Genomic DNA, 18,846 nt, shown 5'->3' with positions numbered 1-18,846 from the left:
TGCGGTAACGTAAAACATTATACAATGAATAGTGATGCCATCTTCAGATTAGAAATAAGAAATCATTTATTTTTGGACAAGACAACTGGAGACACATTTAAAAAGATCCTGTAAAATGCCACAAGCCAAAGTGCCTACCATAATCTGTGTTTTCCGGTTCCCAACAATTTGAAGGCCAAAAATATGGAGCCTGAAAAACAGTAAATTGTGTTTTAACATTGCTTGCTTGTTTGTTCATATCTCATCCTGTATCAAAATAACCCAGATTGAGGTTGGTGCATCAAATTGATTTAGAACAATTTCAAACAGTTGGCACTGGGTGTACAACCTCATGCTCCCAAGACTGGGCACCATCCCTAGGCTCCAAAGGTTTTGGTAAAAAAAAACACCTTATGGTACAATAATTCAGACCAGTGTTGGCTGAAAAGGAGGCCAGTGTTGGCACCAATCAACTCTCAAAGGGGAAGACATGGTGTTAGAGTGCACACACCCAAAGGAATAATGCTATAGTGATGGCCCAAAATTTATAATGAAATAAATGGAATTTCAGTGACCAGTTGTGCTCAGAGCAGCAGTCCCTTGTTTCAGTATAAAAACACATATACAGTACACCACCACACCCAAAAGCACAAATCACATTGAATCAGGACTAAATGGAATGGTCTGAATTATTGTACCGTAATATATTGTATTGTACAGTGGTGCCTCGCTTAACGAGCGCCTCGCTGAGCGATGAAATCGCTTAATGAGGCGCTCTGGGCCATCGCTGGAGCATTTGCTCAGTGATGGCCCCTACGGCGATTTTTCGCTTTGCGATATTCGCTAAGCGATTCGCTTAGCGAATATCGCATAACGAAGTGGGGGAGAACAGCTGATCGGCGGTTCCAAAATGGCCGCCGGAAGGTCCGCGCCGCATTTTCGCGCCCTGCCCTCGCTTACCGAGGGCGTGAAAATGGCGGCGCTATGGAAGAACCTCGCACAGCGGTGAGTTTTCAAGCCATAGGAAGGCATTGAACGAAGTTCAATGCGTTTCTATGGCTTTTTTATTTCCGCACAGCGATGTTTCGCTATAGCAAAGGTTAATCCGGAATGGATTAACCTCGCTATGCGAGGCACCACTGTATTGTATTATACTGTAACATATTGTCCATACAGAGAAAACTGGAGTCTGGGGCAAAGGAAAAAAGAACCACATGTTGCCCTATCAGATTTTACAATTGTCCCCTGAGTGTGGGAGTGGAGTTGTTGGGTAGAAAGGGTAAGAAGAAGAGTTACGCATGATGCTGATCAGCTCTGTAGTAGAACACATTTCTTTGGATGTGGAACTTCCAAGATCTAACAACCCCAGCATCTCCACTTAGAGAAAGATTTCTTCTGTTAGTAATTACTTCTGTTCTCTTGGAGGCTGGACTTATGCTCTTTTATTTCTGGATTCAAATATGACTTCATTTCTGGCTACAACTTAAGTTTGGTTTTTTGGATTATGTCTTATTTGAAACTTTTCACAATTGTAAGACTTGTTACTTATGGAATACAGAAGCAATGTAGATAAATAAAGCTTGCAGAATTAGACAAGTTGATGTTGCCTGGAATTCTTGCAACAGTGAAAAGATTTATACCATGATACTCAGGTAAGATTAGAAATGATTGTCCGATTTCATTGTAGAATTAACCCTTAACTGGGACAAGTAGCAGCTGTGACAAACACAGGCTTCTGGTTTTTCCCTAGAGGTCTATACAATTCTGTAGGGCTTTTGGGGAGACAGAGGTCCAGGAGCCAAAATCCCTGACCTGACAACTGTGTAACCTTCGCCAACATCTATGGAAAACACATTTCAACCAATGTCAGCTCTTGGTCGCTCATCTCAGATTCCTGAGGAGAGGACCCCAGGTCAGATTTATAAGTATACAAAGAATAAAGGTGTGGGGGTTTTATTCCCAACAGGATTTAGAGACAATCCAGAAATCATTGCTTTTCCCCACAGTTATGATTTCTAAAATTAATTCAAGGATTTTTAAATTTCCCAAATGAACTGACAGTTCCTTTACTTTAGAAAGGCATTTCTGGACTGCAGTTTCAGATTTTGCCTTCACAAGACTTAGAGGAACTTTACTTCAAAGTACATTAAAACAGTGTCTTTTGTATAAGCGGGGTCCAAATAGTAGTAGACCTCTGGTACTGTACTATTATCTATTGCCCTGCTCCTTGTATTCAGAACCTAGGGGGCACAATTTATTTTCAGTCAGGTGAGAGACAGAATCGATGGTGACAACCAAGACAAGATTAAACATTTGCTGTGTGATCTTGACAAATATATGAAAGGCGGAGTTGTGACATTCGCAATAGCTGCCCAGAAGCTGAGGAGAAACTTTTGTCAGGCTAACCTGGTGATCTAAATTAATAGGTCTCATGTAGTAAATGCATTCACTGGATTTTTAGCTTTTTACTTCATCTCCTTATTGTTATCTCCTACTGTAAAGATGTAGGGGATGTGGTGCCACTGCAGGTTAAACCACAGAACCCTCTGTGCTGCAAGGTCGGAAGACAAGCAGTCGTAAGATCGAATCCACGTAATGAAGTGAGCTCCCGTCGCTTGTCCCAGCTCCTGCCAACCTAGCAGTTGAAAAGCATGTAATAATGTGAGTAGATAAATAGGTACCACCACAATGGGAAGGTAACGGCATTCCATGTCTAGTCGCTCTGGCCACATGACCACGGAAAGTGTCTTCGGACAAACACTGGATCTATGGCTTGGAGACAGGGATGAGCACCGTGCCCTAGAGTCGGACATGACTGGACTAAATGTCAAGGGGAACCTTTACCTTTACCATCACTGTAAAAATGCAGTTTGATTTATCTTTTAACAGAAATGGGGGTGGGATAGAGAGTCTTTCAGTTTTTAATCATTTTTCATGGTTTGAATGTGTGTTTATATTTGTATCATTCTCATGATAGCTTAAACAATAAAAGATGAAACTGTCAGCCAGTAATACTGTATTGTTCAGATATTGATAACATCTCCACTAACAATGGCACCATCACTGGAATCAATTTTGTTTAGTACATTCCTATATAAATCTCTGTATTTAAGGTCATCCTTTCATTTATTTATTTGTACACTGTCTCTCTACTGTTAGTTCTGATATTTCTTCTTCCATCCAGTTCTCTCTCTCTCTCTTGATTCTACTTTGGAGATTGCTGGGCATCACAAGAGCAAGCAGCATTTATATCTGAGTTACCTGAGTATGCAATGTTTGTTTGTTTAATTTATTTAATTGATTTATTTATTGTATTTATACCCTGCCTACCTAGTCGAACGACCACTCTAGGCAGCTTCCAATGTTGTTGATGCCTTCATGAATCCCATTCTTGACCAATTGTCTATACAGTCGGATCACTTAAGCTGGACTAATGTTGGGTTTTTACATGCACAGAAGAGGATCTATGGAAGCCAGCACACCAAAACTCACAAGGGACCAGGCATGTACCAGGTGTATGTTGGCTGACTGTCTAGTGCTACGTCATTTAGTGGCAATTTGCCACAACAGCTTCTGCAATTCCTCTTCCCCGTGCGTAAAAATCCAATAGGATCCTGGCCATAGTTGGCTAATTTCTATGCTTTTTCTATTTTTACTTTTTACTATTTTACAGGATTATGATCTGATTATAACCTAAAAGGATACTCAATCAGAATTTAATTTTTTTAAAATGCTTCACTGGTATTATTGAGAGAATGCCAAACTCACCACCATATATTTAAAATGCTCGGTTGCATTAGAGCTTAGAAATGCTACTTCTTTTTGGAGCACAACTCCCAGAATGAGACATTTGGACACGGACAATTTTGGGAATTCAAAGTCCAAAAAGTAATACCTTCAAATTTTGATTATAATAAGAGCTAAAAACCTCTGTGCTGGTGCTAAATAATAACACAGATCTGCCTACCTTCAGAAGAAGGTGGCTGTATGGCAGGATGACTTTATTCTAGACTTGTTTCTCTAGTTAAGCAAGAGCCCTTTAATGTTCTTTAATCTGAGTAAAAATGACAGATTTCCTACCTGAAAACGATAGAAGGTCCCATCATCCTTCAAAGTCAGTACATGATCTGAGATTGGGAAAATATATCCCTGGGCTGCGATAAGACTCCCCATGTGTATTGCTTCAGCTGCAAATTAAAACAAAGTAGCTGTCAAGCCATGATGCAACCAGAGTGAACGTCCAAGGTCTGGGTGACAAGATATCTCTACCGCAAAAATCCCTGGCAGGCTCAGAGAACAAGACAGCCTGAAGCCAAGGGTGCCTTGTCTTCCCACAACACTGATTTCCAGCAATAGGGGAAGTTTATTTATTAATTTTTAAGCCCCTCTGCTTTTATCCTGAAGGCACCAACACACCATCCTTTACTATCGATCCTGGCTGTACTCCCTTGGTGACACAAAGAATATATGTACTACTGCTCCTAGATTGCCTAACAACAATAAATTGAAAGTTTCACAACAAAACCAAAATTAAAAGAAACAGCAATGGTGAAAATGTAAGCAGAGCACCCACCAAAAAAATAATAATAAAATAATAATGTTTGACATAAGCTAACCTTGGACAAAGGATAATGGCATCTCCTTGCTACTTGGACAAAAGCTGACTAGAACTGTGGTCACTCTAGCAGAGAAAAGACAGTGTCCTCCACCACATCCATGAAAAGCAAGCTCCTTAGGGGGTACAGGGCTGGCTACCTGGCAAAAAGAGCTCTAGTGCCCTTCTATCATTTTCTTCTATTCAGAATCTGGCCCCTGAGATAGTTCCCACACTGTACCAAATGGTATGGGTGACCCTGGCTGGTTAACAAAAGGAAATGTCGGATATGGAGGTAGTTCACAGATCCTGTGTATGTGAATATATATAGCTTATATTCTCCAAGAGAACAGATAAAGATAGAGAAAGTTCATACTGCTGTCATGGTTGCATGCTCTAAAAGTTGTCCCAAATGATTTCAGTTGTGATATGAACAGGACAACAAGAACAACATCTGTTCCTTCTAGGGACCTCCAGCATCCAGGCACATCCTTATTTCTGTGGATTGTCACAACTCAGGTACATGCATTCAGTGAGTTTGGACTTCTTCCCCTAGATTTATCTTTCTGTATGGGTCCAGGTAAATGCTCCAACAAAGCCCAGAAATGGGTAAATTTTCCTCCTGAAGCAGGTGACAGGCAATGTCAAGACAGATCCTAGGAATCAAACTTTGAATTTGCTGGACTACATAATGATCATTCCCACCCAAGATGTTTGCTGGAGATTATACGACTTGTAGTCCAACACATCTGGATTGTGCTGGACTGGAGGTGTCTAGGCTTCTACATGTACATGCCTCACTTGTGTGCATGATCAAAGAGAAACATGTATGCAAAAGGAAACTGGTGATGCTGCAAGTGCATGAGTCCTTAACTAAACTATCACTCCTTTGTGTTTTTAACCCAACATTGTGTATCAGCTTTCTCAAACCTGTTACCATAGCCAAATATTTCTAGAGGCACCATATCGAAGAAGGCTGTTGGAGCCAATTGATTTCTGAATCTATATTTTTCAAAGGTTTGTTACCATCTTTTAGCTATTTCGAAAACACACCTTTAATTGCAAATGTTGACAGTACCTGGAAAGTGGACAGGTCTCTTGGTCACAGGCAAGCTTCAGCAAATGTTTTAAAAAACACAAAATATATCAGTAACATACTGTATATTTCTACATAGTTACAGGAGAGATCACTTCAATTTTGTGTTAAGTAACTCTCTTTCCTTTTTTTCCATGGTTAGTGGAGAAAAGGATTTCACTCCCTCTTTTTGCCTTTTTGTTACTATGTACAACCTTCTCTCTTCATCCCAAGAATATCTAACCAAATTCTTGACCCTTCACTTTCAGATGGAATCACAAAGCTCACTGGTGCATTCCCTATCATATGATGCTGCAATGTGAAGCATCAGAATATATTCTTGGAGCCCAATGATGCATTACCTGGATCTTCAATGTTGAGATTCTTCATGAGCCACTGCACTATGTCACTCCCTGAAAAAAAAAAGAGAGAGAGAGAGAGAGAGAGAGAGAGAGAAAACACATGTGGTTTGTGGTCCATAAGAGCTCATGACATGTTTAAGGTGCCACAGACTAACATGGCCTCTCTTCTAGATTTGCATTATTTTCATCAGATGAAGCTTTGGTTTAGGATTACCATAAACTTCACTCACCTAACTGATCCAGAGCTTTGAGAAGTTTTTTTTTTTTTTTTTTTTTTGGATTACAGCTCCAATGAGAATAATCCAGGTTGCGGAATCTTGAGTGTTGTCTAAAAATATCACTCTTCCAATTGCTGAACTGTGCTGTTGCCTTTTCTAAGCTCTACATACCCAAGCCATCTCTTACCTGCTGCAATATAGTAGTCCTCTCCTGATGTATCCATGAAGCCCTTATTAACCATGATAGCTAAATGGGACCAGGCACAGCTTTGAATACCACATGTTATAAACAAAAGAGGAAGTGCTATTGCTCTCAGAGGTTCCCAGAAGTATTTGAAAGATCACAAATGAAATATAAAGGAAGATAAATGACTTGCTTAAGGTTGTAAAAGTGAGTAGAAAGCAGAAATGGGGATCTGACCCCAAAACATCAAACTTAAATACAACTCGTGGTTGTTGTGGGTTTTTTGGGCTCTTTGGCCATGTTCTGAAGGTTGTCCTTCCTGACGTTTTGCCAGTCTCTGTGGCCGGCACCTTCAGAGGACAGCACTCTGTGCTCTGGTGTAGTACAACTCCTATGTGTATTTAACCCAACGCAATCAGCTTTTTCAAAACTGCTTCCATAGTCAAAAATCTCTAGAGGCACCACACTGAAGAAGACTGTTGTGTATGCAGTGTCTTGGTTTGATGACCTCCCTATTCTCTCCTTAGACTTCTCACATTTCTAGAGACAAAAGCTCTATCCAGTTGTTCAGTTTGCAATGTGTGGCCTATGTGCAACAAGGTGGGGGGGGTTGCCAACCCCCGCTCTTTCCATCACTGTTTTAATCACAAGGGGAAAGTAATATGAAGAGCTGGAGGCTTCTGTACCTGATATTTGTTGTGGGAGGAGAAGAGGCATTCTGGCTTAGAGGGAGAGGCTAGCCAGTGATTAAACTAATGACACAAAGGGGTTTGGTTAATGCTCTCTGTCATTGCATGTGAGCTCTACACAGGAACTGAATTAACAAACAGGGCTAAAAGCAAACACAAATTGTGCTTCACAAGGTAAAACAACAAACACGCTATGTCTTCACTCAACACATATGGACCACCAGCTCAACACATGTTTAGGGTCCACCGAATATAGATTTTCAAAAGGAATCAAACAATTTGTTAAGGAATACATATATCAACAGCTTTTAACCACAACTGTAGTGAAATGGACTTCCTTCGTTCACAGAAAACTAGACGACTGAACAGTTAGCAGAGATGGCAGTTACTTTCGTGACCTACTTAGAAGCCTTCCTGTGCACCTGGCTGGAAACTTAACTGGTGGATGAGATTCATGATTGGTCTAATTCTGCAACACAGTGGCCAGAATTCCACTGATGATTTATTCCAGTGATGTAGATCATTATAAATCACAGAGGACAATTGCTGTCATCTACCTAACAAGTTACCAAGGCGCACAATAAGTAATATAGGCAGTAACATGCTACTTAGTGGCAGTTCATCAGTGTGATTGATGCTACTGCACTTACATTGACATAAATAACCAAGAGGAGTCTGGTTGGTTTCTTTGGTTTCCTCTAACAGCAGTGCTCAGCATGCTGGATTTCTGGCTCCCAGAATGCATCCCCATTGGGATGGGGGCTTCTCGGAACTGAAGTCCAAAGCAGCTGGTGGACCAAAGGTTGAGAATGTTTAACATAGATCATGCTTGTTGGTGACATTGGGATTTGTAAATCAAACCATTTGAAAGACACACATCAGGTTTAGGAGAGTCATTTCTTCTCTGTGGGTGGGAGTGATCTATCATTCCTCAGTGCTGATCCTTCTGTTTGATTCTTTCACTTTCTTCCCCATCAGCTGCATGTTCCTCCAGCAAGGCTCAAGCAAAGCAGTAAAGGCAGCAATACTTTCCTCATCCCGCAAGAAACGACAGCCTACAGCCTATTGGTTAGTTATCACTGGTGTCAACACAGTGTTGTGAACTGCAGCAGCAAAATATCTAGTCAATGACTGCCCACCAATGCACTTATTCAATCAGTTTATTTACTGCTTGCCATATCTAAAAGTTACCTCAGGCTACCTACCTATTTTGACAGCAGTCAAACAGTAACAGCAACAAAAAAAATGAATAAAACCAACTTCCTACATGTCAAAATAATTTGGACATGTTGAAGATTTGCAGAATGTTTGATGTGAATAAACTCTGCACACTGAAACACCCACCCACTCACTATAATTTCATCTTTTTTCCTGTTTTTAAGCCTAAGTATTCCTGAGAGGCACCAAGAAAGGGGGGGGGGGAGACAAAATATTTATTTTTTCCAGTGATTCCCCAACTTTCCTCTAGGCTGATAGATTATTTTTCTGCTGACTTTGCTAGACCATTAATTATCACCTGCCAAAAATGATTACTCAGCCTTAGGATAATGAAAACCCTTTTCCTTCCCCTGTTAATTACTGTCATTGCTAATACTCATGTGTCTGATCAGCATTTATCAAGATGACAGACATATCCCTGCAAACCCCCTCAACAGTCATCACTCCAAAAAGTATTTAAAGGGATAAAACCCAGCTATGCTGGCTATCTTATTGGGTATTGATCTATTTGTGGAGTTTTCCAAAACTACTGCATAAGCATTCTTTTTGTAAACTGACATAAGTCAAACAATCCTCAAATTCCCACGGGCATTAATGTAAGATTTTTTCCCCAGAGAGCCTTAGTACCTTTAGATTTTTTTTTTTTAAGCAAGGGAAAATTTAAAATAAAGAAATGATGAATGAAGCAAGTAACGAACCTTTGCTATATCTTTCCAAGCAGGTTAAACATTCTTCTACACCTTCCTCTAACCCACTCATTCTGCTTTATAATCAGTGTCCCCCACTGCCCAAATGTTCTAGCTATGGTGTTCTTCCGCATCACCTTTTCACCTTTAGGCATCCTTCAGTCTCGAGAGACTATAGTAACGTGCTCTGTATGGGGGACTTGGAAAAGCATCTAGTGTGGCTGAGAAGGCCAATTCGAGAGTGACAATCCCTGCCACAGTGAAGACAAATACAATCTGTCCCCTGTCCAGCTCCCTGATTTTGCTACTCTTCCCCATCATGTAGGAAAGAAACAGAATACAAAACATTTCTTTTTAGAGGCATCCTTAGAGCAAAACAAAGCAAAGCGAGCTGCTTATACACTGCCCCATAGCGCTTCAAGCCCTCTCTGGGCGGTTTACAAGTTAATTATGCAGGCTACACATTCCCCCCCCCCCCCCAGTGAGCTGGGTACTCATTTTACTGACTTCGGAAGGATAGACGGCTGAGTCAACGGCTCCCTGGGATTGAACCCCAGGTTGTGAGCACAGTTTTGGCTGCAGTACAGCAGTTTAATCACTGCGCCACGAGGCTCTTCAAAGTCATCAGTATGTACTGGGGCAAGTTGTGATCTTTGCCAGGGATGATGGTGGTGGTTTTATCTTCCAAAGGCTAGGCAACCCATGGTTTGTATATTAGAACTAGTCAGAGACAGAAATATGGGCTAAATGTTGACCACTACATTCTCACTCTGAGATATCATTTTGGAGGCACTAAGTGGTATATACATAGATCAAATAAATACTACACTAGGGCCACCCTGATCACAGAGCAAACAACTCTTACCTGCACTCAACTCTTACCCTGATGGATCTAAGAACCAGTTTTGATACAGACTCCTGAAAACCACTGAGGATCATCCACCCCACTGAAAAGATGTCTCTTTTTTCCAATCCACTTCTAGATGTATGGTAAAACACACATACACATATATACAAAGAATAAGTAAAGTTGCCTCAGCATATACGAAAGCAGGGATCTCTGCCTTGCTTTAAAGGATAATCCCTGTTCCTGCAGGATAGGGATGCTGCACACCTCACTTTACGATGGCCAAAATCTGGTTGCATAAATTATGTCGGTGTAAGAAAGATGACATCATAGGCAGGGGCAGACTGCAGGATGCACAACTCATGCACAATCAGTCTATGTACTGAGCCCCACGATTAAGGCAGGAACTGTATTTAACAGCAATTACCTCCTAGTGGCTATTTCATCCAGCAACAGGAGATTGCTGGTGATTAAAAGTCCCTGCTTCCATTCCAGGGCCTGCACGACCTGCACTCAATTGACTGCCCATGAGTAATGCAAGCTCCAGGATTAAAGCAGGAACTCTTTCATTACTGGCAATCTCCCTCCGCTAGTGAAACCATCACTTGTACTCTAACATCATTTCTGCAACAAGATTTTGGCCAATATATCTTAAAGAAAGGGCTGATGGGTGCTGACAAAGAAATGTAATAAACAATGTAGCAAAAATGAAGAGAGTAATAAAGAGGGACACAACAAACAGTGCATTCTTAACTCACTGTGATGTTACAGTCCTGCCTTCTTCTGCTGGTTATGAACAACAAGGCAACAAAGGGAAGACCAGTACGTAGCTGGTCTTTAGGAAGGAGGTACAAGGTGGTATGGTTCACAGCACACTGACATCCAGTTTTGGTTACAGGTCTCTTAATCTGATTACTTTGGCAGTCTGTGTGAGAGGGTGAGAAGCAGGCAGGCAGGCAATGACCACCTCAGGCATCACACGCTCTCACTGGGCTTTCTCTTTTTGCTCCTGCTGCAGGCCTGTCTATCCCCAGCACCGTGCAGGACAAACTCTTATGAACCCTTGTCATTTGATATTGCTTATTATGTTGGCCTTGAGCAATAAATGTGCCCTGCTTTCCTTGTTTACAGGGGCGCATGAAGACTTTGCTAACTTTTATATGGCTTAGAGCTAAGGTGGAAATCCTTCAGGTTTGAAAAAATGTTGGTCAAAATATCTTCATCTCCAAATGGAGAAATAAGGTTTGGCCATGATCTCTGATGTAGAAGTTAACTCAGCAGCTATGCATTACTGGATCAATTGAGTCATGACAGGATCCCTTTATTTGCTATATTCACCAGAGAAATCCAACCCTAATTCCTCCTTCATCTGACGGTAACTGATAAACACATCAGACTGATAAGTTTTATCTCAATGACAATCTGTTTAAACATCTTGCTGCCAATTCCTTATTTGCTTGATTCCATATTATTGTAACTGCATGAGATCCTATTATACGTTTGTTACAATCAAAATGGGTTTAGAAATCCTTATTATGAGTTATTATTATGAGTATCTTTGTGTTTCCTGTAATCTGCATTGGAAGGAATGATATCCTGAACTACACCCAAATTGGTTGAAAAAGTAAGAAACAAACAAATTTCTAAAACATGTCACTTCACACATAATTCTATGGTATAATATACAAAGGAAAAGTAGTTAAGGGGTCAGATTGTTCTTTCTATGTTGCATCTGAAGCACCTATATTATTTCAGAAGCAAAAGGTGAACTCACAGAATATTGACAGAATCAGCAGTCTGATCATATGTTGCAAATTTGTCCATTTATGTCACAAAGTACCATAAAGAGTGGATACAAGCTCTGTATTTTTTTTATACTCAGTTATGAATGTTAAGTAAGGCCTACACTGTCTTCCAAAGACATGAGACTGTCAGAATGACAAACAACAAGGCAGCCAAGCAAGGAGCAAATTAGATGGAATGTTTTAATCTGCAAGGCTGGAAGGAGTTATAGCTCCGGTTTATGAAAGTTGGATATTCTGCTTTGGCATCCATGATTCAAAGCACCACGAAATGCCCTGACATTGCTGGACAAACAATGCCAAACTTTACAAAGGCAAGAGCCTGAATGTTGACAATACCCTGGCAGCGATAAAGATTAAAAACATGGACAAAAGTTTTTCAAATCTCTGTTGGAAATGCCAAGAAACTGAAGGCTCATACTGCCACATGTGGTGGACCCGTAAAAAGACAAAGAAATTCTGGAAAGACATACATTTGGAAATGCAAAAGAATCTGAAAGTTGAATCTGAAATAAAACCAGAGATCATGCTCTTAGCAAAAACACCAGACAATTTGGGATATCTTCACAAGAGTATTTCTATTATATGTTGACAGCAGCTAGGGCAGCGATGACAACAAAGTGGAAAATGGAGACATGGCCAGTAAAAAAAAAGATTGGAGAGATAAAAATCATTAATATGCTCACTGGCAAAATTCATGAATTATGTAAACAGAAGATCAGCTAGAGAATTTCGAAAAAAAATTGGAGAAACTATATAATTAGAAGAGGCACAGGACCAATTTAACAAAAAGTATTATCTAAAATGAGTAGAGCTCACTTTCTAGAATGTTCACAAAAACGAAAATGTGGCATTGCTCAGAATAATCAGTATAGATTTTAAAATGACCAGGCTATATAAGGTATGTCAATGGACTGTCAGTTGTCCTTGGTATACGTGGAATGTACGAAAATTTTTCTTTTTCTGTAGTTTTTCTTCTGTATTTCCATATATTGAAAAACAAAACAACACAGTCCCGCATGAATGTTTTATGGTGTTAATCCCTGTTTTCCACCTCATATATCTGATGAAGTGGTATAAGAAGGTCTACAAAAGCTTACATTAAAGTATAATAGTCTTTAAGATGCCATAACACTTTTGTCTCTCTTTTAATTTTTCTTTTGTTTTTACCTTATATGTCTGGAAAAAAAACTTTTCTAAGCTTTGTTAAGTAAGAGGAGGGTAGGGTGATCCTTTCCTGCAATTCTTCTGTTCCCTCAAAGCTCGCAGTGTTACCTCTCAGAAGAATGTGAGAGGTGACAGTACAGGCTGCAGGGGGATTGGAGTCTGCTTCTACATGCAACCAGAATTAGCCCTCCTTTTTCACTGGAGGGACATATCTAGATTCTGAACCATGGTGGAAAATTTATTGCTTCTGTAGCAACCCACAAGAGATATGCCACAGCTGCTTGCGTTTTACTGCCTCTACATTATTTTAGAATGCTGTGCAGAATGGGATTAGTCTACGCTAGATTTTGTACACAGAAAATCTGCTGAGCATCACTGCATATGTGAGAAATAAGTCCATATTTTGTCCAATAAATCAGTAAGATGTTCACTGTATGCAGCTTAATTAGCTAAGCCTGTGATTCCATGAAGTACAAAGGCTGATCAAGTCAAATACGTTATCAGAAAGCTTATTTGGACTACAAGTCCCATATTCTTTCAGTCAAAAAAGTAGTCTCTAAAGTAACTCTGAGAATCAAAGTTCTGTAGTGCACAGAGGGTTAGACTATGACAGGAGATTCTGGTTCAAATCCCCATTCCCTCATGGAAATTCACTGGGGGAACGGAACTGGTAAAACCACTCCTTAAAATCTCATACACCTTGGAAACCCTATTAGGGTCACTGTAACAAATAAGAAGCCCCTTCACGGATTGCTGCCTTGTTGTGGCGAAGGGGCTTGAGTAATTCAGAGAAGCTATGGGCTATGCCGTGCAGGGACACTCAAGACGGACAGGTCATAGTGGAGAGTTCCAACTAAATGTGATCCACCTGGAGCAGGAACTGGCAAGCCACTCCAGTATCTTGGCCAAGAAAACTCCATGAACAGAAACAAACAGCTAAAAGATATGATGCTGGAAGATGAGCCCCTCAGGTCAGAAGGCATCCAACATGCTACTGAGGAAAAGCGGAGGACAAGGACAAGTAGCTCCAGAGCTAATGAAGTGGTTATGCCAAAGCCGAAAGGACACTCAGCTGCGGATGCACCTGGAAGTGAAAGAAAAGTCTGATGCTGCAAAGAAAAATAATACATAGGAACCTGGAATGTAAGATCTATGAACCTTGGTAAGCTGGAGGTGGTCAAACAGGAGATGGCAAGAATAAACATTGACATCCTGGGCGTCAGTGAACTAAAATGGACGGGAATGGGCTAATTCAATTCAGACAATTACCATATCTACTATTGAGGACAAGAATCTTGTAAAGGAAATGGAGTAGCCCTCATAGTCAACAAAAGAGTGGGAAAAGATGTACTGGGATACAATCTCAAAAATGATAGAATGATGTCAATACGAATCCACGGCAGACCTTTCAACATCACAGTAATCCAAGTTTATGCACCAACCACCCATGCTGAAGAGGCTGAAATTGACAAGTTCTATGAAAACCTACAACACCTTCTAGAACTGATACCAAAGAAAGATGTTCTTCTCATTAGAGGTAATTGGAATGCTAAAGTAGGGAGTCAAGAGATAAAAGGAACAACAGTTAAGTTTGGCCTTGGAGTTCCAAATGAAGCAGGGCAAATGTTAATAGAGTTCTGTCAAGAGAACAAGCTGGTCATCACAAACACTCTTTTCCAACAAAGCAAGAGGTGACTCTACACATAGACATCACCAGGTGGGCAATACCGAAATCAGATTGATTATATTCTCTGCAGCCAAAGATGGAGAAGCTCTATAGAGTCAGCAAAAACAAGACCTGGAGCAGATTGTGGCTTTGATCATGAGCTTCTCATAGCAAAACTCAAGCTTAAACTGAAGAAAGTAGGAAAAACCACTGGAATAGTCAGGTATAATCTAAACCAAATCCGTTATGAATACACAATGGAAGTGAAGAACAGATTTAAGGAACTAGATTTGGTGGACAGAGTGCCCGAAGAACTATGGATGGAGGCTGGTAACATTGTACAGGAGGCAGCAATAAAAACCATCCCAAAGAAAAGGAAATGCAAAAAAGCAAAGTGGCAGTCCAACAAGGCCTTCCAAATAGCAGAGAAGAGAAGGGAAACAAAATGCAAGGGAGATAGGGGAAGTTACAGAAAATTGAATGCAGACTTGCAAAGAATAGCACGGAGAGACAAGAGGGCCTTCTTAAATAAACAATGCAAAGAATTAGAGGAAAATAATAGAAAGGGAAAAACCAGAGATCTGTTCAAGAAACTGGAGATATTAAAGGAACATTTTGTGCAAAGATGGAGATGATAAAGGCCAAAAATGGTAGGGACCTTACAGAAGCAGAAGACATCAAGAAAATGTGGCGAGAAGTCACAGAGGGATTATACCAGAGAGATCTGGATGTCCCAGATACCCAGATAGTGTGGTTGCTGACCATAAGCCAAACATCCTGGACAGCGAAGTCAAGAAAGCATGGCAAACAACGCCAGTGGAGGTGATGGCATTCCAGTTGAACTATTAAAAATCTTAAAAGATGACGCTGTTAAGGTGCTACACTCAATATGCCAGCAAGTTTGAAAAACTCAGCAGTAGCAAGAGGATTGGAAAAGATCAGTCTACATCCCAATACCAAAGAAGGGCAATGACAAAGAATGCTCCGACTACTGTACAATTGCACTCATTTCACACGCTAGCAAGGTTATGCTCAAAATCCTCCAAGGTAGGCTTCAGCAGTATGTGGACCGAGAACTCCCAGAAGTACAAGCTGGATTTCGAAGGGACAGAAGAACTAGAGACCAAATTGCTAACATGTGCAGGATTATAGAGAAAGCCAGAGAGTTCCAGAAAAACATCTACTTCTGCTTCATTGACTAACCAAAAGCCTTTGACTCTGTGGACCACAGCAAACTATGGCAAGTTCTTAAAGAAATGGGAGTGCCTGACCAACTTATCTATCTCTTGAGAAATCTATATGTGGGACAGGAATCAACAGTTAGAACTGGATATGGAACAACTGATTGGTTCAAAATTGGGAAAGGAGTATGACAAGGCTCTTTATTGTCCCCCTGCTTATTTAACTTATATGCAGAATATATCATGCAAAAGGTGACAGAGGTGCTGCGTTACCAGACTACGCCAGGGGGCGTAATGGTGGAAAAAACTGCTCAGAGATGAAACCAAACAGACACTGTTGTAGTGTTGATAGTATTATTTACATTAAAGTCCATATATACAGGGATAAATACAACTTCTCTTGGTCTTTACACAGTCCTGGTCATTCACAGTAGTTCTTCAGTTTGCAATAGTAAATTTACAGTTTCAGTAACCAAAGATTGTTACCAATGTAAATAGTCCAGCATCCACGAAGTCTTCTCCTCTCACCACGGAGATAGTCTTCTTCCAGGACCTTCTTCTTGCAATATGGCAAGTCTTCATCCAGCGATGCAGTATATACAGCTCTCAACAACACGATCACCAGCAACACAACAACCAACTACCCAAACTATCCAACTACCCAACTACTTGTCTCTGCAAGCTTGGCTAGTTTTATTCTTGGTTGAACCAATCAAATTGATTGTCACACAGCTGCCTCAATTAACTCAGCTGTGTTACTTTGTTACATGTTGCTTGACTAAATCCTGATTCTGTAACAACTTATACACTGAATTGCAATGAACAATTCCTAGGTTGACTTTGAGACCTGTCAATCTCCTCCAATTGTTTATAGCAATTCTGTAACATATCTAATTACATTGTACATTGCCTCGAACATATACAGAGTTCTTTTTACATTCACATACATTATATCATTCCCAACATTTCACATGCTTTGTCATGTTTGGTTGGCCCCAATACTTTTGTCAAACAATCAGCTTTGTTATTTTCTGTTCCACAGTATACCAGTTCAATTAAACCATTCTCTATGCTTTGCTTTACATTTTGGTACCTGATATCTGTGTGTTTAGATCTGCTTCTTACATTTGGTGAGTTTGCCATTTGTATGACAGCCTGATTATCTTCAAAAACTTTAATTTGCATTTTTATATTCACACCCAGATCTTGTGCCAATTGTTTATAGAAAACTAGATCTGTACACAATTCAGATAATGCTGCATACTCAGATTCGGCAGAAGACAACGATATAAATTTCTGTCTAGCTGTCTTCCAGCTTATCAAACTTTCTCCCAAATGCACTGTCATGCCTGATGTTGATCTTCTGGTTGTCAAATCACTAACATAATTAGCATCGGCATAAGCAGTAATAGACAGTTCTCCTTCTGGTTCTAAATTTAGCTTTTTATTTTGTGCTTCCTTTAAATACCTAAGTACTCTTTTTGCTGATTGCATGTGCCTTTCATTCGGTTTGCTTACATTCCTAGATAACAAGTTTACAGCTATGGAGATATCTGGCCTTGACCATCTACTCAAATATAGTAAGCTGCCTATCAGTGATCTATATACATCAATATCACATTCTGGGCCATTAATATCTTCTTTCTCAAACTCTATGTTCATTGGAGTTGCTGCAGCTTTACAATCCTCCATCTTATATTGTTTTAGAAGTTTTAATATTTTGCTCTTTTGTGCTATTTTAAATCCTCTCTCGCTTCTCTCTATTTCTACTCCTAAGTAGTTACTTATTTCTCCCAAATCTCTCAATTTGTAATGTTTCTTTAACATTTGAATTGTTTCTTTAGCCTCTTTCTTATCTTTGGTAAATATAGCTAAATCGTGCACAAATACTAATATTATCGCTTGTGTTCTTTCATTTATAAATAAACAAGGGTCTGCCTTTCCTTGCGCAAAACCATTATCCTTTAAAGTTTTGGTTAGATGTTGGTTCCATTCATGGCCTCTTTGTCTGAGACCATATAGACTCTTTTTCAATATCCAGCATTTACCTTCATTTTCAATTCCTGGTGGTATTTCCATATAAATCGTGTGTTTCAGGTCAGCATATAAATAGGCTGTTTCTATATCAACATGCCTGGTCATGAGATTATGCTTGGCTGCATAAGTTAAAGCAAATCTCAATGTCTCTGGTCTTAGAGCCGGTGCAAAAACTTGATCATAGTCGTTTGATGTTTGTGCATACCCTTTTGCCACTAACCTTGCTCTATACCTCACATTACCATTGGCATCCACCTTCCTTTTAAATACCCATCTGGAACCAATTACTTTTGATTTTTCAGGCAGTTTTACCTCCTCATAAACTTTCAGTTGTTTTAATGAATTTAACTCCTTCTCTATTGCCTCTTTCCATTTTATTTGTTCCTTCTCAGGCATATTGCTTATGTCATTATATGTCTCTGGTTCAGCCACATTGAGACAATAATAGGTCTCAGGCTTGTACCTGTCTGGAGTCTTTCTCTCTCTGCTAGACCTCCTAGGTAATTCCCTGTCCTCCTCGAGAGTTTCCCTCCCTTCTGAGTTGGATGGAATTTCTTTATCAGATTGCATATCTTCAGGTTCTACCTCTCTTTTAATTTCCTGCTCTGTTTGAGAGTCACTATCATCCCCACTATCCTCACTATTCTCATTCCTTTCATGCAATTTAATTATTGTTTCTGGAGGTTTACATATTTTGTCCCAGTTACTGTGCTCATTAAATGAAGCACTGCTACTTATGACAAGTTTGTTGGTATTTGGCAACCCAAACCTAAATACTCTCCTATTTTGTTGGTATCCAAGGAAATACATCAACCTGGCTTTCTTCTCTCCCTTTCTCCTTATTTCTTTTGGGATGTGAACCCATGCAGGAGATCCAAATACATGTAAAAATTTTAAATTTGGTTTTCTCCCAGTCCAAACTGTGTAAGGTATGTTGTTTATTCCACTGTGCCAAAGAATATTAATATAAAAATTCGCGCACAGTATAGCTTCACCCCAATATTTCTCTGATAGTGTACTCCCCCTAATCATTGCCTCAGCCATGTTCTGCAGAGTTTGGCCCCTTCTTTCAATAAAGGCATTCTGAGTAGGTGTATATGGAGCGGCTCTCCTGTGAGTAATACCATTTTTCCTTAATATT

General features: G+C 40.0%; 1 protein-coding gene across 12 annotated transcripts in view; it reads right to left on the bottom strand.

The window, feature by feature from the left end:
• The window catches only part of RGS6 (regulator of G protein signaling 6), a 338,372-nt gene that overhangs the window by 100,152 nt on the left and 219,374 nt on the right, over nt 1–18,846 (bottom strand). For all 12 annotated transcript variants that reach the window (XR_013543809.1, XR_013543806.1, XM_078390822.1 and 9 more), the window contains exons 4-6: nt 6,011–6,061; nt 4,060–4,166; nt 139–190 (exon numbers count right to left, since the gene is read on the bottom strand). Coding sequence is in view for 10 of the 12 variants with exons in the window: in XM_078390822.1 (XP_078246948.1) it covers nt 139–190; nt 4,060–4,166; nt 6,011–6,061 (210 nt within the window). In the remaining 2 variants the exon portion in view is untranslated. The remainder of the gene's footprint in view (nt 1–138; nt 191–4,059; nt 4,167–6,010; nt 6,062–18,846) is intronic.

This window comes from Pogona vitticeps, chromosome 1, assembly GCF_051106095.1.
Source record: "Pogona vitticeps strain Pit_001003342236 chromosome 1, PviZW2.1, whole genome shotgun sequence".
In the NCBI taxonomy this organism is placed as follows: Eukaryota; Metazoa; Chordata; class Lepidosauria; order Squamata; family Agamidae; genus Pogona; species Pogona vitticeps.
This window is presented reverse-complemented; position numbering and strand designations above follow the sequence as displayed.